Source organism: Schistocerca gregaria, chromosome X (assembly GCF_023897955.1).
Source record: "Schistocerca gregaria isolate iqSchGreg1 chromosome X, iqSchGreg1.2, whole genome shotgun sequence".
Taxonomy (NCBI): domain Eukaryota; kingdom Metazoa; phylum Arthropoda; class Insecta; order Orthoptera; family Acrididae; genus Schistocerca; species Schistocerca gregaria.
In genome coordinates, this window is record NC_064931.1 from 22,933,121 (window position 1) to 22,958,493 (window position 25,373).

A 25,373-nucleotide genomic window follows, 5' to 3' on the forward strand; every position below is an offset into this window, starting at 1 on the left:
ATTCATCCCCTTTACAGTCAGAGGAAGACAATGGCAAACCACCTCCACTAGGACCTTGCCTAGTACGTTCCCTTACGCTCTGTCACAGAGTATGGGATTTCATCTTCTAGCACACAAACTTTTTATCCATCACAATTAAATGTACTGACACACATAACAAGATAACATTTTTTCTTCGTCATTTTTTCTTCGTCTTCGTCTTCACTGTTTAGGGCATACATTCATATGTTTTCAGATCAAAATTATTGTGATCAGATTACAAAACACAGTCGACTTCTAAAAATTTATTTATTAATGAAGTTCTTTAGTTGAGGTACAATGTACAATTTACGATGTTTGGCTTGGTTTATCTTTGATAAGATATTTGGCGGTCCGGGTATGACGTCATTAAATTTAACTAACGTGGTTGGTCAGTTTAGATTAAAGCATTGAGGCGCCATATTGGATAGCGCGGCGTCGGAACTGTTGTTAACTTTTTGTTTGTTTATTTATTTTAGTGGTAGAGGTAGTCATGCAGAGAAACGTAGAAATTTGGTTTCAAAGTCCGCCCTTAATTCGTGTTGGGGCTGCTGTTTCAGAATGAGGAGTTGATTGATTGCCATTATAACAGAAATGTCACCAATTACTGAAGCACAAAAAATTCAGCAGCGGAAAGAGTAAGTGATAAGATTTTATAGATTCGTTTTTTCACTTCTGCCAACGTTGTCCAGGAAAGAAGAAGATAATATGTACTTTGTTTGATCCGAACGGACGTGGAACAACTCAGTATCGTCTCTGATGTCATCATTATGTAAATTTATAGCTACCAGTATATTCGTGTATTTCCGGCGTATTCACGGAGTGAGCAATATGCTTTTAAGCTTTATTTGGACGTATTCCACTGGCGCGTTGCAGCTTATAGTTATGAGGCAGCAGAAGTTTGCTCTTTAAGAAGGTACAGTGTGTAGACGATTTACTATCAAATTTTAGACACACACTTCAAGCGTTTACAAGTATTTCATTTCCTAGGTAGTGATAAGTCACTGAAATTTTGAAGTAGCATCAGGTTCAGTTACCGTACAACAAATTAGGTCAGACATTTCGTTTCTTTCTCCACAATGATGAAGGTGGATTCTCTGAAGTAATGTTGAAACGATCTCAACCCAATGTTAGCACCGATTTTTTTTTCAGTGCAGCCTTTTATTCTCTTCTCGTGTATTTTCGCAGTATTTATGATTGTGGTTGAGTTGTTTTGTTACCGCAGCGTCTTGTAATGGCCATAGTCTGCATATCCCTCGTAGGAAACTTTCAGCTATTTATGAGAAATGTAAATGCATTATCAAACTATCTGTCAGACAAAAAGAAATTTAGGACTTCGTGGAAATTTGTGTAGAGTAGATCATGTTCATCAACTTTTCGTTCTGTATATGGCACAGTAACTAGAGTATTTAGGAAGTAGAAGGTGTCAGAAAAAAATTATACACAGTAAATATTTACATATAAAAACAAATATGTTAATGTGCCTTCCACAGATCCCTGGTGATAGGAACAAAAAAAGGTCGTAATTATCTTGTCACAAAACATGTAAATGTTTAATACACTGATGTGCATATGATAATGCTGAGGTTATTTTAGCCATGTGATATCAAATAGGAAAAACGTTTTACAATACATATTTACAATGAGCACATTACTGCACTTGTTTTCTTTAATGGAAGTCAGATTGTACTTGGTGTAATACTGGCATTATTTGATACTATTAGTAGCACATACACATCAATTAGTTCTAAGAAATTCATTAATGGAGTAGTAGGAGCTGGCCACTAATATATCTTTTAGGCTGTTAAACTGAAATTTATTAGTAGTTTAACTTCTAATGGCTGCCGGCAAGTTATTGAAAATGTGTGTTCCTGAATAATTGACACCTTTCCAGATGAAACTAATTGGCTTTAAATCTTTGTGGAGATTATTATTGTTATTATTATGTCTAGTATTGATTCCCTTAACTGAGCGCTTGGTTTGAAAAAGGCACACATTTTTAATGATAAATTACATCAAGGAATAAATATGTTGGAAAGGAGTAGTTACCATCACTAGTTTCCTAAACAGCCCTCTGCAGGATATTCTTGAGTTCGTACTAGAAATAGTTCTTATTACATGTTTTTGGGCTTGGGAAAACTTAAACTTGGCTTGGTGAATTACCCCAAAAATTAATCCTCTATGACATTACAGAATGAAAGTAAACATTGTATGTTAGTTTATCATTATTTGACTGTTTCGGTCTGATTTCAGCTATAAATTTTTCAGCTTGTGTGCAGCAGGATACCAGGACAGTAGTTGGTAATATTTTTATAGACAGTGCTGAAACAATTAATGTGCACCCAGTTAGTGGACTACCTAATTATGATGCACAGTAATTGGAAATGAACAACAATGTAGTGACTTACAGCTCTGAGGCATGTTCATTCAAAGCAGTAGGGCCTATTAATGAGGAGAGGGTACAAGGTTTTTCCAAGATGTTAAGAAGTAGTATGGGATGAGGTAGATACAGGAAGAGGTACTAATGTGAAATTAAATTTATTCCATTGTAAATTTGCCTGTATTTAAAAACAACTTTTCTAAACACTTAACCAAAAAGTCCATTAAAATAAAGTAAGCTATTGTTAACTAAAAGGATTAAAATTTCATGTAAGAGAAAGGGGGAAATTTATGTAGATGCCAGAATAAGTTAAGATTGGACGTTACTTGCATTCTGCAAAAAGTACTATAGTATTTGCAGGGAAGTCATCAAAAATGCACAGAAGTATCCATGTTTGGCAGAATTTAATAATGCAGATAATAAGATAGAAACTGTAGCCTGCGAGATATTGTGAAACGGGCGACAAGTACAAGCAGTTAGTGTACAAGATACCACAACAGTAGCTGACGGGAGAACAAAGGCCGTTGAGATGTGTATAGGCAAATAGAGGTGCAACTGTTGCGCAACTGACCGCCTATTATGATCCATGAGGTTCTACTAACAGTGTCTCCTCAGCGACTGTTCAACGAGTGTTGCCTCTGTAACATTTGCCTGGCTCTTGCACCTGTGCTGGCCGTTGTTCATTGGCGACAAAGGCTGGAATTGTCATGTGACTACTGCAGCTGGGTGCCAAATGAGTGGTGACAGGTGGCCTTTTCGGATGAATCACACTGAAAGAAAACACCCTGCAACTAGGAAGGAGCATTATGGCATGGGGAATGTTTTTGTGTCATTCCCGGGATACTCTTGTCATTCTAGAAGGTACAGCGGATCAACACAACTATGCAGCTATCCTTGGGGACCATGTCCTACTCTGCATGCAATTTGTTTTTCCTCTTCACTGTGGCATCTATCTATCAGCACTACAACACGATGTGTCAAACAGCTTGCAACATACATAGGTGTTTCAAAGAGCACCAGGATGAGTTTACCATACTCCTGTGGCCACGAGACTTCCTGGCTTTAAATCTGTGAGACCACCTCAATCACTGTGTTCACACCATGGATCCTCAACCATGTAACCTACCACAGCATGGCTCCAAATCCCTCTCGGTAACTTCCAGAACCTCATTGAATGTATTCCTGCATGTCTCACAGTGGTCTGAGCTGCAGAAGGTGATTACTCAGGCTTTTGACACGTGGTCTACATTTATGCGTCTGGACAGTGTAAATAAAGCAGTTAAAATAAGATTACTTGGTTCAGTTGAAGAAGAAGAAAATATATTAAAAATTTCATTCCACAAAACTTTAAGCAAGTAGAAGTAGCACAAACATCCTTCACTGAAATTAATGGGCATTAGAGAAACAAGAGCCATTATGGTGTTGATGGAATTTCAAACAGAATTCTGAAAAATTGTTTTAACTTGATGAGTAATGTATCACTGACATGGAGTGTTCTTCCAGACAGATTGAAATGTGTAATGGTTAGACTTCTTTATAAGAAATGTCAGAAGAAAGATGTACATAATTATTGCTCTTTTTTGTATTGATATTTTTTTCCTAATTATTCAGAAAAATAATGCACTCAAGAATAATTTCACATTTCAGCAGAAACAATTTACTTAGCATATCACATTTTGGATTCCAGGCAAGTTTATTGACTGAGAATGCCATTTCTACATTCAGTCATCCAATATTACAAGCCTTAAATAATGAAATATCACTAGTTGGTATTTTTAGTGATTTTTCCATGTGTTTGACTATGCAGATTATGTTACATCAGGTTTTTTTTGAACTGATGGCTTTACACACAACTGGTTTGAATCATACTTAGGGAACGGAAGGTTGTTCTGAATAATTCCAACTGTGTTGAAAGGAGAAAAAAAAATTTAGTAATGGGAAAAATCATGTAGTCCTACAAGGTTCAATTTCGGATCTATTCCTTGCCCTTATATACATGAATGACCTTCCACTTATCACTCACAACCAGAACTGGTGTTTTGTAGACATTATTGATGTTATAATAAATCTTGTTGGAGAGAAAGGTGCAGAAGAGATTGTTAATGTTTTTTTCAAAGAATTATTAAATGGTATACAACAAGTAGTCATACCGACAGTTGATATAGCACATGAGCACGAGTCAGTAAGTAGGAATGAAGGCTCCAAATTTTTAGATGTATGTATTGATAAAAACTTGATCTGGAAGCAGCACGTAAGTCAGCTGCTTCTCCTATAATTGCTACTCTTGGAAACAGATTACTCAATATCCAGGAATATTTTGCATATTGCCACTCAGTGATGTCTTATGGGATAGTTTTTTGGGCTAACTCACTACTCAGGAAGGAAGTATTGATTGCACAAAAATGAGGAGTAAGAATAAAGTGTGTTTACCTCTGGTCAACATTTAGTTCAGCATTTTAACTGCACCTTCACAGTATCTACATTCACTAGTGAAATTCATTACAAATAACTGATCATACATTGAGAAGAACAGTGATGTCCATACCTGCAACACTAGAGAAAAGTATAACTTTTATTACCCCATCATGAAAAGGGTTTGGTTAAAATCAACAGTCAAGATCACAGTATTTGTTTATTTACCAGTTTCGGCCATGGTGGATCCTCAGTTTTCTTGTGATGCCATGATCATACAGTACGAGGGCCGCAGGGGAGTGTCATAGAACCTTTGCTTTTCACAATATACATAAATGACCTGGTGGATGACATCGGAAGTTCACTGAGGCGTTTTGCAGATGATGCTGTGATGTATCGAGAGGTTGCAACAATGGAAAATTGTACTGAAATGCAGGAGGATCTGCAGCGAATTGACGCATGGTGCACGGAATGGCAATTGAATCTCAATGTAGACGAGTGTAATGTGATGCGAATACATAGAAGGATAGGTTCCTTATCATTTAGCTACAAAATAGCAGGTCAGCAACTGGAAGCAGTTAATTCCATAAATTATCTAGGAGTACGCATTAGGAGTGATTTAAAATGGAATGATCATATAAAGTCGATCGTCGGTAAAGCAGATGCCAGACTGAGATTCATTGGAAGAATCCTAAGGAAATGCAATCCGACAACAAAGGAAGTAGGTTACAGTACGCTTGTTCGCCCACTGCTTGAATACTGCTCAGCAGTGTGGGATCCGCACCAGATAGAGTTGATAGAAGAGATAGAGAAGATCCAACGGAGAGCAGCGCGCTTCGTTACAGGATCATTTAGTAATTGCGAAAGTGTTACGGAGATGATAGATAAACTCCAGTGGAAGACTCTACAGGAGAGACGCTCAGTAGCTCGGTACGGGCTTTTGTTAAAGTTTCGAGAACATACCTTCACCGAAGAGTCAAGCAGTATATTGCTCCCTCCTACGTATATCTCGCGAAGTGACCATGAGGATAAAGTCAGAGAGATTAGAGCCCACGCAGAAGCATACCGACAATCCTTCTTTCCACGTACAATACGAGACTGGAATAGAAGGGAGAACCGATAGAGGTACTCAAGATACCCTCCGCCACACACCGTCAGGTGGATTGCGGAGTATGGATGTAGATGTACGATAATACGGTACAATCATGGTATCACGAGAAAACCGAGGAGTTGCCAGTGCCAGCCATAGGGGGCCATAAATTCTGAAAATGTCTTTAATATAAGCTGAAACCAGTAAATAAGTAAATATAGTTGCGATATAGACTGTTGATTTTAACCTAAATGTAGAATCAGGTCGCTGCACTCCATAGACAATGTTGTCTAAACGTATGAGCATTACGAAAAAGAGCCAGTGGCTCAGAAAAGAGTTCAATATACAGCAACAAGAATATTTTATCATTTGGCAAACAACTTAAAATGTTTGACATACAGCAAAGCAAGTTTCATATCCAATGTAAATTATATCTCGTGGACAACTCCTTTTATTCCACAGAAGAATTATTATTTAAAAACTGGTAGCCTGTTAAAAAGCTCCACCGTTTTTTAAGTGTAGTTGCATAAGTAGCACTAAAAATATCTTAACACTAACCAGGTATACACATCCTGTAAACTGACTCATTCCACATAATTTCAATTAAAGGATGGTCAAAATTATGTATGAAACATGTAACTAACAATATTGTATTAAAACAATTACTCAGGCAAACTGTATATTTTTTATGTTGCTAAGTCTCTTAATGGTGAAATATTTTGCTAAATACTGAGACACTGCCTTTATATAATGATCCAGTCTTCCTTATTTTGTGGTCCATGTAGGTTACATTGAACTGCTTGAATTATTCCTTCCGCGAGGCCATAATCCATACTATCCATTCATCATGTGCAAAAGATTGCTATTTTTATGTCAGTAATGACTTCAGTGTGTACTGTGTAAATCTAAGTGGTAAGGGAAAGAGAACTGCAATGAGAATCTAATCTGAGCCTCATAATTAATTTAGAAGGGTAAATGATAATGCCTCTGTGCATGAGCACTTTCAAAATTGTGGCATAATATTTAGTGTTTTGAGGAATAATAAATGTTCTCTATGTGGTCAACCACTGAAACAAAAGTTGGAATGTGGTCAACCACGGAAATGAAAGTTGGAATGTGGTATTGTTGACTGGAAGACCCAAAGTGTATGCATCTACATTCTGCTGCAAAAATTCAATTGTTATGTTTCTTTGTTTACTTTGTTACCTTTACATCAAATATGAAAGCTTAGTATCTTAAATGTGAAAGTTTAGTGGAGATGGCTGTGACATACATGCTGTATTGTATTTTTCATGATCACGAGAAAGGAGGATTAGACTGAGATTTTGTATTATCAAATGAATTCTAATTTAATAAATGATTCGCCACTAGAGCCTTCTTACTCTTACTCCATAGCATGTTGTGCAGGATTTTGAATGTAACTCAGAACTTTGGTGTTCAGCCTGGTGCAAATAACTTTACCACACACTTTTCTGCAGTAAAAGCTAATAATTTATGTAGATCTGGTACCTTGTAGTGGCAACTTAGATGCTTGGCCAGTAGTGAGAAGTGTAATCGAAATATGACCAGCAGATTAGTAGTTACGACACTAGTGCAGTCTGTAAATCAGTTACAGATAGAGTTAAGTAGCACACAGTCATTCATTTTCATGGAGTAGCTTATCTAATTATGAATCATGTGTTAGGTGTTCGAAATTTCTGTGCTTGTGGATCAAGGGAACCACATTCAGTTTGGGTCTGTGCTACATACATTACTGTTGTAGTGTGAAGTGAAATGAGCATATCATGTTCTACATTCTTAACACCACAACAATTTCTTGTATGAGATGTGGTAGGGACTTAAGAATAAGAAAGACAACCATCAAATATACTCCTTGTGAGAAGCTTGGAAATAAACATACAAATTACTCATTCATGTACCATTCAGTTTGAGGAACTGGAACATTTTATGTGGATAAGTTGACATAAAAAAGTTAGTATTGCAGACACATTGAAGCTATTTGTAAATACAATATTTAATTACATTTTCAGTTCTGCAGCTTATCCCCAGGGAGTGAGGTGTCAAAAATGCCTCGAGTATGGCCACTGGACATACGAATGTAAGGGCAAGCGCAAGTACCTCCACAGATCATCGAGAACAGCAGTGTTAAGAAAAAGACTTAAAGAAAAGACTGAAAATGCTGAAACAAATTCAGAGTAAGTTGACTTAATGCTATTTCTGTATATTCTAAGCTCTTAAACCGAGTGAACAGTTATATTATTATTGCTTATTACAAGGTATGTAATAACTTTGCATTTTTTGCCTAACTTGTCTTTTTTATTGTTTTAATTCCAGTTGGTGATTAAAAAAAATATTCCTTGGCCACCTCATCTATGTATTTCAGTCTCAACTGTCCTGATGGTCTTATTCCTTTTGTAGGGACTTAGTGCATCTTCCTTGTGATCTCATTTTACACAGAATTTTCTTCCTGAATATTGTGAGAGCTGCTTCCTTTTTTTCTGTCGGTATCCATTTTTCTTGTGCATGTGTTAGACCTGGTTCTATAAGTGACTTATAGATGCATATTGTGATTTTCTTATAATTATTTCTCCTATTTAAGAAGTTTGACAGGGTATAACAGGTTTATTGCACTTTGAATCTGAATTTCATCCTTGACACAGTTTGTTGTGTTTGAGGTGGTTGCCAGATGTTGAAATATGTGTATTAGATTTGGGTACGTTGCTGGCCCGGATCTTAGGGGCAGGGGGACCTGGGGTATCTGGCCCACATGGCAATTTCAGGGGATGTCAAATTCATATTCTGCGAGGAAAAAAACCTTGTTTCACAAGGTGCACAGCATCCACCAATAATTGGTCTTCGATTATTCATATGATTTTGAAAGTCATTGCTGTTGCTTGTTGAACACATTCTAAGTTGATTTCTGAATGAATCGTAAGTTGATTTTTGAACGCATACATAATGTGTGGGATGTCTCGGCCAGGGGAATCCTCGTTGCTACAAGAAATATAAAACTTTTCCGCTGATGGAAGGGGACGGGAATAAATGAGATGAGCCATATATACCCGAACGGGTGAAAGCCAATTACTGTTTGTTTATGTGGTTGATTGGGTGTGCAAATTATTAGCGAAATCCACAGATTCAGACTACCAGAGTGGAAATAAACGGCTAACAGGAATAACAGGTAATTTTTTTTATATATATATTATTTTCTCGATGTATCCAAGAAAATGAAATTTTGACAGAAAATTTTTGCCACATCGCTACAGCACTGAGGGCCAGTTGTAGAGTCCGTGGTTAGCAGCCACTTAAGTTCAATTCTTGGTATAGCTCGGAAAACACGTTTTATGAACACATAATAACGCCTAACCAGAGAACAATTGCGGGATAACTAAACTACTGAATTTTGCAGGTTTAGTGTAGTTAACTTGAGAATAAGTTTTGACAATGGCAGGAATAGTTACAAAATGACAAGATTGTTAGAATGAGGGAGGAGAAGAATTGGGGACATCACACAAATTATGTGGAAGAATATGACGATTCCAGATGTATATAAAAGTTTTATACTATCATTTTTTGACCTCATGCTTGAGAAACTGGAGCATATGAATAAAGTGTGAAACTTTCTCCTGATAAACTTTTTACTTGTTGTTGTTGTTGTTGTTGTTGTGGTTGTTGTGGTCATGGTCGTTGTGGTCTTCAGTCCTGAGACTGGTTTGATGCAGCTCTCCATGCTACTCTATCCTGTGCAAGCTTCTTCATCTCCCAGTACCTACTACAACCTACATCCTTCTGAAGCTGCTTGGTGTATTCATCTCTTGGTCTCCCTCTACGATTTTTACCCTCCACACTGCTCTCCAATACTAAATTTGTGATCCCTTGATGCCTCAGAACATGTCCTATCAACCGATCCCTTCTTCTGGTCAAGTTGTGCCACAAACTCCTCTTTTCCCCAATCCTATTCAATACTGCCTCATTAGTTATGTGATCTACCCATCTAATCTTCAGCATTCTTCTGTAGTACCACATTTCGAAAGCTTCTATTCTCTTCTTGTCCAAACTATTTATCGTCCATGTTTCACTTCCATACATGGCTACACTCCATACAAATACTTTCAGGAAAGACTTCCTGCCACTTAGATCTATACTCGATGTTAACAAATCTCTTTTCTTCAGAAACGCTTTCCTTGCCATTGCCAGTCTATATATTATATCCTCTCTACTTCGACCATCATCAGTTATTTTGCTCCCCAAATAGCAAAACTCCTTTACTACTTTAAGTGTCTCATTTCCTAATCTAATACCCTTAGCATTACCCGACTTAATTCTACTACATTCCATTATCCTCGTTTTGCTTTTGTTGATGTTCATCTTATATACTCCTCTCAATATACTGTCCATTCCATTCAACTGCTCTTCCAAGTCCTTTGCTGTCTCTGACAGAATTACAGTGTCATCAGCGAACCTCAAAGTTTTTATTTCTTCTCCATGGATTTTAATACCTACTCCAAATTTTTCTTTTGTTTCCTTTACTGCTTGCTCAATATACAGATTGAATAACATCGGGGAGAGGCTACAACCCTGTCTCACTCCCTTCCCAACTACTGCTTCCCTTTCATGCCCTTCAAGTCTTACAACTGCCATTTGGTTTCTGTACAAATTGTAAATAGCCATTCGCTCCCTGTATTTTATCCCTGCCACCTTCATAATTTGAAAGAGAGCATTCCAGTCAACATTGTCAAAAGCTTTCTCTAAGTCTACAAATGCTAGAAACGAAGGTTTGCCTTTCCTTAATCCAGCTTCTAAGATAAGTCGTAGGGTCAGTATTGCCTCACGTGTTGCAATATTTCTACGGAATCCAAACTGATCTGCCGCTAGGTCGGCTTCTACTAGTTTTTCCATTCGTCTGTAAAGAATTCGTGTTAGTATTTTGCAGCTGTGACTTATTAAACTGATAGTTCGGTAATTTTAACATCTGTCAACACCTGCTTTCTTTGGGATTGGAATTATTATGTTCTTCTTGAAGTCTGAGGGTATTTCGCCTGTCTCATACATCTTGCTCACCAGATGGTAGATTTTCGTCAGGACTGGCTCTCCCAAGGCCGTCAGTAGTTATAATGAAATGTTGTCTACTCCGGGGGCCTTGTTCCACTCAGGTCTTTCAGTGCTCTGTCAAACTCTTCACGCAGTATCATATCTCCCATTTCATCTTCATCTACATCGTCTTCCATTTCCATAATATTGTCCTCAAGTACATCGCCCTTGAATAGACCCTCTATATACTCCTTCCACCTTTCTGCTTTCCCTTCTTTGCTTAGAACTGGGTCTCCATCTGAGCTTTCGATGTTCATACAAGTGGTTCTCTTATCTCCGAAGGTCTCTTTAGTTTTCCTGTATTCAGTATCTATCTTACCCCTAGTGAAATAAGCCTCTACATCCTTACATTTGTCCTCTAGCCATCCCTGCTTAGCCATTTTGCATTTCCTGTCGATCACATTTTTGAGACGTTTGTATTCCTTTTTGCCTGCTTCATTTATTGCATTTTTATATTTTCTCCTTTCATCATTTAAATTCAATACTTCTTCTGTTACCCAAGGATTTCTACTAGCCCTCGTCTTTTTACCTACTAGGTCCACTGCTGCCTTCACTACTTCATCCCTCAAAGCTACCCATTCTTCTTCTACTGTATTTCTTTCCCCCGTTCCTGTCAATTGTTCCCTTATGCTCTCCCTGAATCTCTGTACAACCTCTGGTTCTTTCAGTTTATCCAGGTCCCATCTCCTTAAATTCCCACCTTTTTGCAGTTTCTTCAGTTTTAATCTACAGGTCATAACCAATAGATTGTGGTCAGAGTCCACGTCTGCCCCTGGAAATGTCTTACAATTTAAAACTTGATTCCTAAATCTTTGTCGTACCATTATGTAATCTATCTGATACCTTTCAGTATCTCCATGCTTCTTCCATGTATACAACCTTCTTTCATGATTCTTAAACCAAGTGTTAGCTATGATTAAGTTGTGCTCTGTGCAAAATTCTACCAAGCGGCTTCCTCTTTAATTTCTTAGCCCCTATCCAAATCCACCTACTATGTTTCCTTCTCTCCCTTTTCTTACACTCGAATTCCAGTCACCCATGACTATTAAATTTTCATCTCCCTTCACTATCTGAATAATTTCTTTTATTTCATCATACATTTCTTCAATATCTTTGTCATCTGCAGAGCTAGTTGGCATATAAACTTGTACTACTGTAGTAGGTGTGGTCTTCGTATCTATCTTGGCCACAACAATGTGTTCTCTATTCTGTTTGTAGTAGCTTACCCGCATTCCAATTTTTCTATTCATTATTAAACCTACTCCTGCATTACCCCTTTTTATTTTTAGTAGGCCTAATACACATTTCATATTGATACTTCATGAATTATATTGCCGCAGAAGAAGCTGACTAGCACAGTCACCGTGGTGTAGTGGTTATGATACTAGACTGTTGCGTTTTTGTTCTAATTTCTATAATCTGTTCGAGTACATTTTAGAAGTATCCACAGATGTCAAGAATCATTGTACTGGAATGTCTTGTAACTGTACATATACCGTATGTGTTCTGTCCGGAGGCAGTTCACTCTGCGCTCTTGTATGTGCAAGTGCTGAATAAACCTTCGTTGAGTGAAGTAAGTGTTAGTCATTCATCTAATTACATCTTCTTCTACGTGATATTATTCTGGTGGAGATGCTGGGTATTGGAACTTGTGATAGCGCTAATTATTGACGACACAGTGGCTCCCATCAGGCCATGACAGAGCCACCGTTTACGTGGTGAGAAACCCGAGTTTGAGCCACATTCAACAGATCACAATCTGTCGGAGACAGAAGAAGAAGACGTTACAATGACAGCAACTGTGTGCCACCACATGAGACATCCTTCAGAGTTCTCTGGTGACAGTGGCCAAGATCCAGACAAGTGCCTGAACGTATATGAGCGTATACCCAAATTTAACAAATGGGATGACACTGTGTGTTTGGCTAGTGTATTTTTCTACTTGGAGGGCACTGCCAAGCAATGGTATGAGAACAACGAGGACAAGTTCACAAGCTGGGAAGTATTCCAGGCGGAACTGCGCAAGTATTTCCGTGACACACAGCGACGGAAGTGCAAGGCTGAAAATAAATTAAAGTACAGGGCATAGCATCCTGGAGAAACTACAGCATCCTACATTCAAGATGTCTTGGAGCTGTGTAAAACATTTTATCCTAGAATGAAGGAGGAAGATAAGGTTGCCTATCTCATGAAGGGACCTATATCAAACCCTACTCCTGAAGGAGGTTTTGACAGCTGACGACTTCATATAATGGTGCCAGTATATCGAGACAATGCATCAAAAAATAATTACACGCAAGAAATTTGAATGGCTTCCAAACGTCATATTGATGTGTGTGATGGAGGAAGAAACTGATTTCACAAGTGTTCTTCATCAGATAGTGAGATAGGAAGTTCAGAAGGCACTTGGATTGCACGATGAGCAAAAAACTGAGACGCTTCAAGACATCATAAGGGAGGAAGTGGAACAGACATTGAACCCAATCTCTCATCCTTCATTTCCCTTTAAAATGGTGAAAAAGTCGAGACCCAGGTTAAGTTACGTTCCTACAATGCTACATGAGGAACCTGTAGAGCACCAAGGGAGACTGACGTCTGGAGGACCCAGGATAACCAAACAGTATGTTCCCACTGCAGATGACCGAGACATGTGATGCGCTATTGTCGAGAAAGGTGGCGGATATTTGATGACGCCCGTGCCAGAAGACAGCCGATCTCAGCTGACGCCAACTTCGGGACGACGAAGATGAACAAGACGATGTGGATGCAGGACGACATAGGTCACCATTGCCACAAGCTAGATGCTGGAGAGGACGCTCCCCAACATGCCGATCACTTAGCTGCCGCAACCTGGAAAACTTAAGGGTGCGACCTCCCTTGGAGGTGAGGCCGCCGAAGAGAAAAATCCTCCGCCGTCAATCACTACATAAATGATAGTAAACTACGTCGATATCCTCATGGATGGCTGACCAGCCCAAGCTCTTGTGGACTCTGGAGTGTCATATTCAGTTATTTTGGAGAAGTACGGTCGCCAGTTGTAGAAAACTGTATTCATCAACAACAAAACATCTCTGCTGAAGGTGGCTGATGGGAAATATGTGAAACCTACAGGAAGATATATCATTCGTGTGGGTGTAAGTGGCCATACACATCCCTTAGAATTCATCATCTTACATGAGTGTAGTCATGGCGTCATTCTCGGATTGGTGTTTTTGAAAGCTCCTCAGGCAATTATAGATTGTGGTCACTCGAAGTTTATGCTAGACGAGATGAGATTCTGTGGACAGGAAGATGCACATCCGAGTGTGTGGAGACTGTGTGCTGGATGAAGTGATCATTCTTGCAGTTTGCACTAGAAAGGTAACTGTCATGTCTCATGCCATGCATCAAACCATGGATCTTGTAGGGGAATATAAGAGAAGCATACCATTGAAGAATAACTTGGTCATCCCAGCCTCTGTTGTCTTGTTTAAGAACAGACTCGGTGAATTGTGGATACTTAACTGTTGCCGAGAACTGCAGATCCTTCCAAGACGTATGTGCATAGCATACGCTGAGCCGTTAATTGCCAAACAGCTGAGCATCATAGAAACCTCGCCTGCTGAGTCTGTAGGCGAAATTGGTGTTACCACTACGAGACAAGATCTAGCTCGACTATCACCAGATCTCACTAAGGAATAACAGAAGAAGCTACTTGCCATTCTTCAAGAGTTCTCTGAATGCTTCAGTCCACTGGTGAAGAACAAATTAGACAATTCGACGGTGAAGCACTGGATTAGCACTGGAGACTATCATCCAGTAAGCCAGAGAGCATACCGTGTGTCAGCAATTTAATGTCGAATAATTCACGGCGAGGTAGAGAAAATGATGGAGAATGATGTCATTCAGCCTTCACAGAGCCCATAGTTGTCACCGGGGGTTCTTGTCAGGAAGAAGGATGGCAGTTGGCGTTTTTGTGTTGATTACAGGAAGCTTAATAAGATAACTAAAAAGGACATTTACCCACTTCCACGAATTGACGATAATGCTAGATTGTCTGAAGGAGGCTAAGTTTTTCTCAACCATTGACATGTACCTGGGATACTGGAAAATCGAAGTAGATGAGGCTGATCGTGAGAAAACTGCATTCATCACCCCTGAGGGCCTGTATGAGTTCAAGGTAATGCCGTTTGGTGTGTGTAATGCACCAGCAACTTTTGAATGGATGAGGGATAATCTTCTAAGCCACCTGAAGTGGACGATGTGTCTTTGTTATTTAGATGACATTATATTGTTCTCAGAGACGTTTGATGAACACTTGAAAACACTGGGGGCCGTTCTTAAGTGTCTCCAACAAGGCAGACTGAAACTTAATGCAAGAAAGTCTCTCTTTGGAACAAAAGAAATCAAAATACTCAGACACTTTGTGTCAAGTGAAGGTGTGCGGCCACGCCCAGAAAAGGTGAGCTTTATAACAGAATTTCATATTCCTAAAAGTATTAGAGATGTGAGAAGCTTCCTCGGATTGTGTTCGTATTACCATCGTTTTATCAAAGACTTTTGTATGAAAGCCAGACCATTCCAAGAGTTGTTAAAAGCTGGTGTTAAATTTCTCTGAGGTGGTGCTCAACATGATTCTTTCGATGTGTTGCGAAAAGCTGCGACAACTGACCCTGTACTTGGTCTGTATGATGAGAGAACACCTACAGAACTACACACAGATGCCAGTGGGTATGGGATCGGTGCTGTCCTGGTGCAAATTTCAGATGGAAAAGAGAAGGTTATAGCCTATGCTTCTAGGAGACTTACAAAAGCCGAGAGAAACTACTCGACTACAGAAGGAGCACGTCTTGATCTGGCCCATGTGCAAATTTCAACAGTATCTCAATGGAAGGCCATTCACAGTTTTTACAGACCATCATTCACTTTGTTGGTTGACAAGTCTTAAGTATCCAACAGGATGACTTGCCAGGTGGGCACTACATCTTCAAGAGGACATTACCATGGTGTACAAAAGTGGAAGAAAACACCAAGCTGCCGACTGTCTCTCAAGAAACCCTGTGCAAGACCATCAAGACTTTGATGAAGATAGTGACTGCCTCGCTGCACACCAGGCTCTCTCTGCTGAGCAGGAGGAGGATGCCAAGTTCTCAAATTATGCTTGCCTTAAATCGGTCAGAGGATGTGACAGTACAATTTAAGGTAGTTAATGGATTACTTTACAAGAAAAACTTTGATCCGTTTGGAAAGTGGTGGCTACCAGGCGTTCCTAAACACATGCACTGAGATGTTCTGCAGAAATTCCATGACACACCTGAGGCCAGACACTTAGGATTTATTAAGACATACAATAGGATCCACAAGAGATTTTTGTGGCCAGATTTATTTAGGAGTGTCTGTCACTATGTGTCGCGCTGTCGAGAGTGCCAGAGGAGAAAGGCAGTTACTCAGAAACCACCTGGCCGACTCTTACCAGATCCACCAACTGAAACGCCTTTCCAGCATGTTGGGATTGACCTCCTCGGACGATTTCCAACCTCTGCTAGTGGCAATAGGTGGATTATTGTTTGCACTGATTATCTGACATGCTATGCCATTACAAAAACCATGAAAACAGCTGAAGCATTTGAGGTAGCCAAATTCATTGTGGAAGATATTAAAACACAGTGTCCCAAGGTCGTTAATTGCAGATCGAGGAAAAGTTTTTCAATTGAATGTTGTGACTACCTAGCATCCACAAACTAACGGGAATACTGAACACCTTTATAAGACCTTGGCCGACATGCTTTCAATGTTCGTCAATGTTGAGCAGAGCAACTGGGATGAGGTGCTACCTTTCATGACGTTTGCCTACAATACCACCAAACAAGACACCACAGGATTTACACCATATTTTCTGGTACACGGGTGTGAGGCGACTACGACGATGGACACTGTGTTTCCATTACATCCTGATGACTTGGACGATGACTACATCGGCCAGAGAGCTGACGAAGCTCAGCAGTTAGCTCGACTCTGCATGCTGCAGGCTCAAGAAAATGGTCACCGAAGGTCTGATGTGAGCCATCGCCCTGTTGTTTACCAGTCTGGTGACCTCATCTGGATCTTCACTCCTGTTCAGAAGCTTGGTCTCTCTGAGAAGCTCCTCAGGTGCTACTTTGGACCTTATAAGCTTGTAAAACATTGTACTGGAATGTTCTGTAACGGTATATATACTGTATGTGTTCTGGCTGGAGGCAGTTCACTCTGTGATCTTTTATGTGCAAGTGCTGAATAAACCTTTGTTAAGTGAAGTTAGTGTTTGTCATTCATTTAATTACACCTTTTTCTATGTGACAATATTCTGCAGTGTTATTTATGTAAATGAGATAGATAAAAATGACTATTTGTGCCAGAACAGTCTTGCTTATGTGGCAGGTGTTACAATTTCTGAATTATTGGAAAGGCCTGTTTTGTTTTATTGAACAGACAGTGACAAAATAGATGTAATCAACTTGAGGAACCACACCAGTCTTGGGTACTATTTGTATTAACAGCTTTTTCAGTATTAGACAATGACATTTTGATTTTTCCTGTAGCAAAACATATGATGAACTTTGAGGTGATAGATTCTGCATCAGAAAGGAAAGCATGCCATATAAAGATGTAGCAAGATAGAGAGAAAAAATGTTGGGACCTAAGGATTGAAGAAATGTGTGTTGTCTTGCTTGTCTCTGTCCTTTACTGGTGTTATTTTTCCTGTATTAAATTTTATGTCACACATAAGAGAAAGTCACTAGCTAATATGCAACAAAGAGTGCAGATTTTCTAAAGAGTTGTTACTCTTCTGATTACAAGCAATCCCACCCAGTATAAATTGAGATTTTTTAAGGGGAGGGGGGAAGTTAAATTGGCCACCTAGGAGCAAGGTAGGCACCATAGAACATTTTGATTTCCACTGTCCTGAGTATGGATTTTATGGTTTCCATTACAAAATTACGTGTTTGAATTCCACAGTGTGAAATACAGTGACGTGCAATAGAAGAATACTGTGTGGAGAAGCATGGCACTGCACTGTGGCACCCATAAGACCAAATAACATGTCGTGCAGTTCCTTGAACATATATGCTTTATATATGAAACTCTTCAGAAAGATGTGTGCTACTAAAGGAAATTATTAATGAAAAATCAACTTTTTTAATTTTTTTAAATTTATGATGTTCTGTCTCAAATGCTTTTAAAGTGGGGGAGGGGGGGGGGGCGCACACACCACTACTAAGTTTTTGCCTGGTTCAGAAATATTGTAGATCCGGGGCTGATACATTGGCATATTTTAATGTGTTGTGTATGCTGGTATGAAGACCAAACTTGCATATAGGTTGTACGTTTTTCATTTTACGTTACATCTGTAATAATTGTGCCTGTACATACTGTGGTTAAGCTGAACTCTACTTAGGAATACCATAAAATGTTGGTTTTCACACTGCAGTGCAGCGTGCTACAATATATGACATGATCTAGTTTGAAAATACATGAGGGCCTGAAATTTGTCAGTCATTAATAATGAGATAAAGTGTTGTTGATTATAAAAGAGAACAGGCTGCATAGGAAAATGATATGTTTTTAAGAAATTTTAAGTGACTTGTGTTTGCTGGTATTATAAAATAATGATTATTCTTATTCAAATTATTTGCACTGCAGATTGTTACTTCTTTTATCATGGTACCTTCCCAGTAAACTTTATATCTTACCCTACATTCTGTGTAAATTTCATTGATCTAAACAGTTGTGGTACCCGCACTCACTTCTCTTTTGAAGATCTTTCCTCCACAGTTGTCTCTTGTGGGTGATTCTGGAGATGTTCCAATCCTTAAATGCAGATTTTCTCATTTTGGTAGAGGCTCATTATAATGTAAATCAGAAGAATTTCCCTTACCAGAGATCCTAAAATTGTTACCTATAATTAATTCTGACTCAATTCCTCGAATTGCAATTTGTAGTCACATACTTTTCCCAGTGACCAATATGGGTAAAGAGTTTCTCTCAATGGTCTTCAAAACTTACTCATCTATGTGGGAGTAATTGCTTGTTATGTTCAGAATCAGTTGTTGGCCTATTATTGGCATGCATGCACAAGTCATGTTGTCAGTACTCACTTTAACCACGATGTGACTGAGAAGGGATGTATTAACGGCTGGTTCTAAGCAGTCAATGGGAGAGTAGCAGATGGACATCTTTCAAAGCAAGAGACAAAGGAATATTGTCACATTCTCATGTTGGTGTTGCACCTCGTAATTTGTGACATAAAAAAAAAAAAATCTGTGAAATATTTGTAACAGCAGTGAAGAAAAGCATGATTTCAATTATGGGGAAGAAATTCATTGCCTTTTTTCTCACCTGTCATTGGTTGCATGAAAGGATCATCCCTCTCGCTACACAAAACTGACACATTGCCAACATATGGGCAGTAAAGAAACAGTCGTGGTTGACACTGACCCTGATCTGGACTTAAGCCCATTCTGGCTGTTCATAGATAACACCGTTGTTTATTCAGAAGTAATTTGACACAAGTTTCTCGCAAGCAGCTTAGCTATATGTGTAGATTCATCAGAATGACTATCACAGTATACAGGGTGATTCTTATTAACATTTAAAAACATCTGAAGTGGCTTAGACACCACTGCAACAAGTAATTTGATAGGAGACACATGAGGCCACAAATGCATGGAAGTACCGGAAAAGTGGATGACAAGGGGTGAGCATGATGATGTACTTTGCTGTGCTTGCAGTGGTTGGGCTTGTCGATTCTACACTTGCCGGTAGGGGGCAGTACTACACGTTGCAGCACAATGGTGCAAATTTTGAACACCTTTTGTACATGTGATCTGTTGGAAATGTAGAAGTTTCATAATTACTGTCCTCATTGTAAACAATCAAAAACTGTTCTTATTTAGTGTTTCTTTCCTTTTGTCCCTTCTTTTTTTGTTTACAGACATTATTTAGCAAAGAAAACATAGGTCATTTGCTGATAATGACGAAATTCAGGAGCTTATATTCATTTACTTGTGGTGCAATATGATAGGTTTTTCTTTCACTGTACTTTGCAGTAAACTAGTGGAGACGATGAGACTGAGACTGCTAAATAAAATATAAATCTTACCACAATGTATGGAAATAACTGTTTAATGCAGTGAAAAAATCCTGCCCACCAGATGCAAGTCTCGAACCCTGGGCCATACATGATAGATTCGGGCACACAGGCCCAGAGCCACACTGATGTGAATGCTTGGGTTGGGATGATCAGGTGCAACAGATTGAGAGACTCAAACGTGCGCCAATGTACTTGATCGGACGATGTCAAAAGGTCAATATTTTTTGTTCGCTTTTGGGGTATTCCCCGACATTTTCAGTCCCACGTCTTATATTAAATTGTCTCCACATGACCTACTTCTCTTCGGAAATTTTTAAACATTAATAAGAATCAGCCTGTATAGTAGTTGACAGGACGTCACCTAGTTAAAACTAAGTTACTTCTGACATTCTCCAAGCAAGTGTGATAGGCTGTGTGCTATTGTTGATGATTTAAGAGAGAATCTAAACAGCCCTGTTAGATCAGAGTGTTTGCAGATGATGCCATTGTTTACCATCTTGCGAAGTAAATTAAACATAAAAAACAACAAATAACAAAATGTTACAGATAATATGTATGAATTGCACGAAAAGTGGTCATTGGCCCTGAACAATAATTCTGTTAAATTTATATTACATAATAATTTGCAATTTTAGAGGTTGTTGATTCAACTAAATATTTGGGAACTACAACAAGGATTAACTTAGATTAGAATGGTTATGTATAAAATTTTGTAGAGAAGGTGGACAAAAGACTGAATTTTATGGACAGAACAATGGCCACAGATCTACTGAAGAAACTACATGCACCATGCTTGTAGAATACTGCGGTGCAATAAGGGATTATTACCAGACACAACTGATATAACACATTGAGAAAGTTCAAAGAAGGGCATAACAATGAAATATATAAAATGTTTGACTACATTAATAAAGACATTGGTGCTTAGTACACAGCTATAGCATAACATCCAAGAAATTAAAATTTGGAGAGAAATACATAATTAGAAAAGCATTCATTTGAAAATTGGAGTGGAGCCTGTATTACTCAGTTTACTTAAGAACTGTAATAGCAACAAGCTCTTCCCAGCTTTATCATCATGACAATTTACACAACATAAAATCAAAATGTGTGCTCACCACTGTTAGTGTTTCACTTAGCTCTAAGATTGTGAAGATAGGTCTGCAGGATATGACAATGCATGCACATAAAGGGAAATAAAGTTTCTTTCAGTTGTTTCTGCTTACATGTGGAAAGTCAGTCTAGTTGTTCTTTCGTTCTTGGGTTAAGGGCTTTCCCCCTTCTGTTTTTCCTACTTGTGCACCCACAAAAAGTGTCATATTTTTTGTTGAGAGTACTGAGAGCAGTAGTGGTCAGCCTCGGAATAGGTGCCTTTCTGCGGCTGACATGTTCCCTGCAGGTGGGCGGGCCACAAGTTGTGCAAGTGGATTAATCCTCTCACAAACCACTGACAAGAATCTTGTGGTAAATATAGTGTGTGATTCCTAAAATTTCTTGCCATATTCTAAACAGTTAGTTTTCATACTATTTATTCTCTAAAAGTCGTCAAAGAAACTTGTAAACCAACAAGTGTAAAAATATAAGTGTTTTAGTAAAATGTTCTGTGGAGGTGGGGGGGGGGGGGGTCATGTTGCTCCCTTGTATCTGTGCCTGACTTTAGGGTTTTCAATAGGTTTTGTGGTTAAAATGGGAGGAAAATCAACTTGCAAAATATATTAAACCATATTAAGTAATAATAAGTAATTTAGCCATATTAAGTAATAATATCACACTCAGTGGCACAGGCATTTCCCCCAGAAAGGTGTTACATCATCTAAGGTACTCTCACCAACATAATTATAAATGTCCTGAGATTGGTTTCATTAGCAAGAGTGTGAAGCAAAAGGTCTGGCATGACCTTCACAATCCCTAAATGCATTTTCGCATAATTATGGTCTGTATTGGTAAAATAGTTAAGGGCCTTTTCCAGTATGAAAGAGTTTATTTTTGAAGAAATAATATAAAACACCATTGACCACTATTCAGGACTTACTTGCATGAATCTCTAGAATGTTTCATGTTGTTTAGGATGAATATTCATATTGCTTTGTGTAGTTCCTGCACTCTGGAAGTAATAGTAGGCATTTTAGTTAACTGCACTAAGTTTGGTTTTTTAGTAACATATTCTTTAGTAGAATGAACCTTGTGCCAGAATAGATGTTTGCATTGTGTGTCTTTGAAGTGTCTGACTTTTGTTGAATTTTATTTTAACAGTGTTGTTTTCTAATTTTTACAGAGAAAATACTCAGAAGAAAGAAGAAAAAGTTCAGAAAAGAAAAAAGAAAAAGGACAAACCTGCTAAACAAGATACCGAAAAATCGTCAGAAAGTTCGTCGGAGGAGAACGATTCCAACAGTAGCAGCAGCAGTAGTAGTAGCAGCACTGAGAGGAGCAGCAGCAGCAGCACAAGCAGCAGCAGTAGTAGCAGTAGCTCAAGTAGTGGCAGTGACAAGAGCAGTGGGGATAGCAGTAGCGACAGTGACAGTAGTGACTCAGAGGAGAGCGACAGTGGCAGTAGTAGTAGTAGCAGTAGCACCTCCAGTAGCAGTGGCAGCAATAGTGATACTGACACTGGTGTAGTTTCCTCACAGCAGCCAGCAAATGGCACAGGTAATGAATGTCAGAAATCCAAGAAACATCATTCCAAATCAAAAAAATCAGGATCTAAATCCAAGAATGATTCACCAGAATCTAAATCCAAGAACATTACATCAGAACCTAAATCGAAGAATGTTTTACCTGCAGTGTCCAGTAAAAAATCAGAAGCACACAGATCGAGGAGTGATTTGTGAATATTGCCAAGAACTTACGTGGTTTTCTTTAAAACATGAAAAAAAAAATAATTATTGTATATGGAAATGCCAATAAAGTGGCATTAGAGTAAATTACTTTTACACACCGTCCAAATTTCGAGATTTTTACTGAGTCCCATATTTGCTTTAGTATTCAACGGCTCAACAAATATTTAACCTGGTGAGAAATTGCTTTTTCAGTGTATGATCTCAGAATCTGACATGAGATTCTGTACATTTCAAAAATAATATCGTTTTGTGGTGAAATGTAGAACTCTAGTTTCTGTAGCTGTGTACCACATTGGGCTTCGTTTGAATTTGTTCATTCAATACATATAATCAGTTTGTATATGGAATCTAATGTCTTTTAAGAGATTCTTGTTTTGAAGTTTGTTTAGAAACTGCTGTAACTTGGTCATAGCTTGAGTTACATCCACGTGGGTCAATGAAGCTGAAACATTTTGGTCATTTAGGGCCAAGTTGTTTGCCTGTGTCTCTTTGAGATCCAGATATCTTCGTGTTATGTGGGATGTTGCAACTTACGTATTTGTATTCTGTAATTTGACTAAACTGTCTTTGCAGTTATTGCTCTTTTTTCAGAATTTGGACAACAAAATTGATTTTTTAATTTGACTAAAATAGCTTTATGTTTGATGATTTAGTCAGTGAACCTGCCACCATAGTGACCATTTCCGGAACAGTGGATGTGTGCAAGCCCTGAATCGAGTCCGCTTCACGGATTGAATCGAATCTGCTTCACAGACTGACGATGGGAGCTGGTACGCTGACTAGCCTGGATATGGTTTTTAGGTGTTTGCCATATCCTCCTAGGTAAATAATGGACTACATCCCACCTCAGATACATGATGAACAAATACTTTGAAAAATGGCGTCACATTTCATCATGTGATTACACTAGATACAGACAGATGGGGATACATGGATTCCTCTGAGGGGGAAGGGCCTGTGTGGGGAAGCTGGCATTAACTTTCAAATACCTTTGGGAGTGGAGACCCCATCACAATAATAGCCTGTATACAGGTATGGTTGGTCTCTGCGAGAAAATTGAAGTACCGTAGCAGTACCAGTCCATCATTGATTGGATAAAGGGCATCAGAAAGGATGGAAACATTCAGTGAGTCAAGAGACAGGGCTACCTGCCGGCACTGTCTCAAGTGCCACATGCTTGTTGCGTTGCCTGTTTTTATAAGTACATGCATAGCCTTGTCAAGCATGGCTGGCTGCGCGCTGGCAATGCTGTGTTCTCTACTGCAAGCTGTCAATTACAAAATTATTTTATTTGAGGTGTAGCTTTATGATTTACTTTCCGTGAAGATGTGTCTAATATCTTCTGATTTTTTACTCGTGCATAAAGCTTTTTATTAATACAAATGGAGCTGCTCTTTTACTTATGTACCATAGCTGTTCAGTTTTTTCCCTTCCTGTTAGATCATAGCTGTTGTGATGTTTGAAATACAAAAATTTTCAGTCTCACCAGAGTGTAAACTGTTTCTGTTAATTGTACAAAGAAGAGGTTACACTCTTGTTTTTTTTAATCGTTTAATTACGTGAGGTGTAACAGTGTTCAAGAATTGGGCCACTTGAACAGTTTTTGCAAAGGTGGATGAAGGAATCATCTCAGAGGTTACAAACCGTAATTTAGGTATATCGGGAAACCTGAGTGAAAATTGCTGTACTGAAATTTTAAAAGGCTCCTTATTCTGTCTGGAGCACTGTATCACCACATCGTTCTGTTCACTAAAATAGAAGAATAAATGGAATGATATGTTGTGAAGCGGTATGACTTTAAATTCCACATTTTTGTACCTGAGTGTGAGGCTTATTATACCAAGTCAGTGATGCAAATGATATAGTTGTGAGGCCCACTGTTTGAGTATGTATGAGCTCTTTCAACTTATGTCAACGGCCTTCCAGATCAGCCTCAGCTGATGCAAGTGTAAATAAAAATAGTGTACCACCTCTGACACTTTTACTATATAATAAAGCTTTCTTTAAAAAAAAAAAAAAAACAATTCTTAGAATATGATGTATTGTATTCATTTTGCTCCGGGGAATGGAAGGAATGCTCTATATTGAATCATTCTGAGTTAGCAGAATGGCCCTACGTCTTTAGTTTTGGGAGTGCTCATTTATGTTACATGTTTGAATGCAGTCATCAGCTTTTTTTTTCCACCACAGACAAAATGTCTTTGTTTAATGACTCTTTTGAGCATTGTATTGTTGTATTTAGTACCACACACTTCTAGAATCATTTAATACAGGTCTTTTTAAGGTTACCTTATGATGTAAAAAGCTTTCCAGGTTTCCATCTGATTTCCATTCCACTAACACATCTTAAGAGTTTCCTTTCTGCTGCAACTCACGTGTAAACTTGGTATTAAATAACTGTTATTTGTGTGGACTATTAACCACTGAAATACT

The 25,373-nt window shown here is 38.6% G+C and overlaps 1 protein-coding gene across 1 annotated transcript; it reads left to right on the plus strand.

Annotated features, from left to right (window-relative positions):
* Positions 1 to 383: 383 nt before the first annotated feature.
* LOC126298973 (zinc finger CCHC domain-containing protein 10-like) lies at positions 384 to 24,323 on the plus strand. Its single transcript, XM_049990593.1, has 3 exons — positions 384 to 656; positions 7,931 to 8,095; positions 22,376 to 24,323. The coding sequence occupies exons 1-3, from the start codon at positions 613 to 615 to the stop codon at positions 22,929 to 22,931; spliced, it is 765 nt and encodes a 254-aa protein (XP_049846550.1). The 5' UTR covers positions 384 to 612; the 3' UTR covers positions 22,932 to 24,323.
* Positions 24,324 to 25,373: the final 1,050 nt, after the last annotated feature.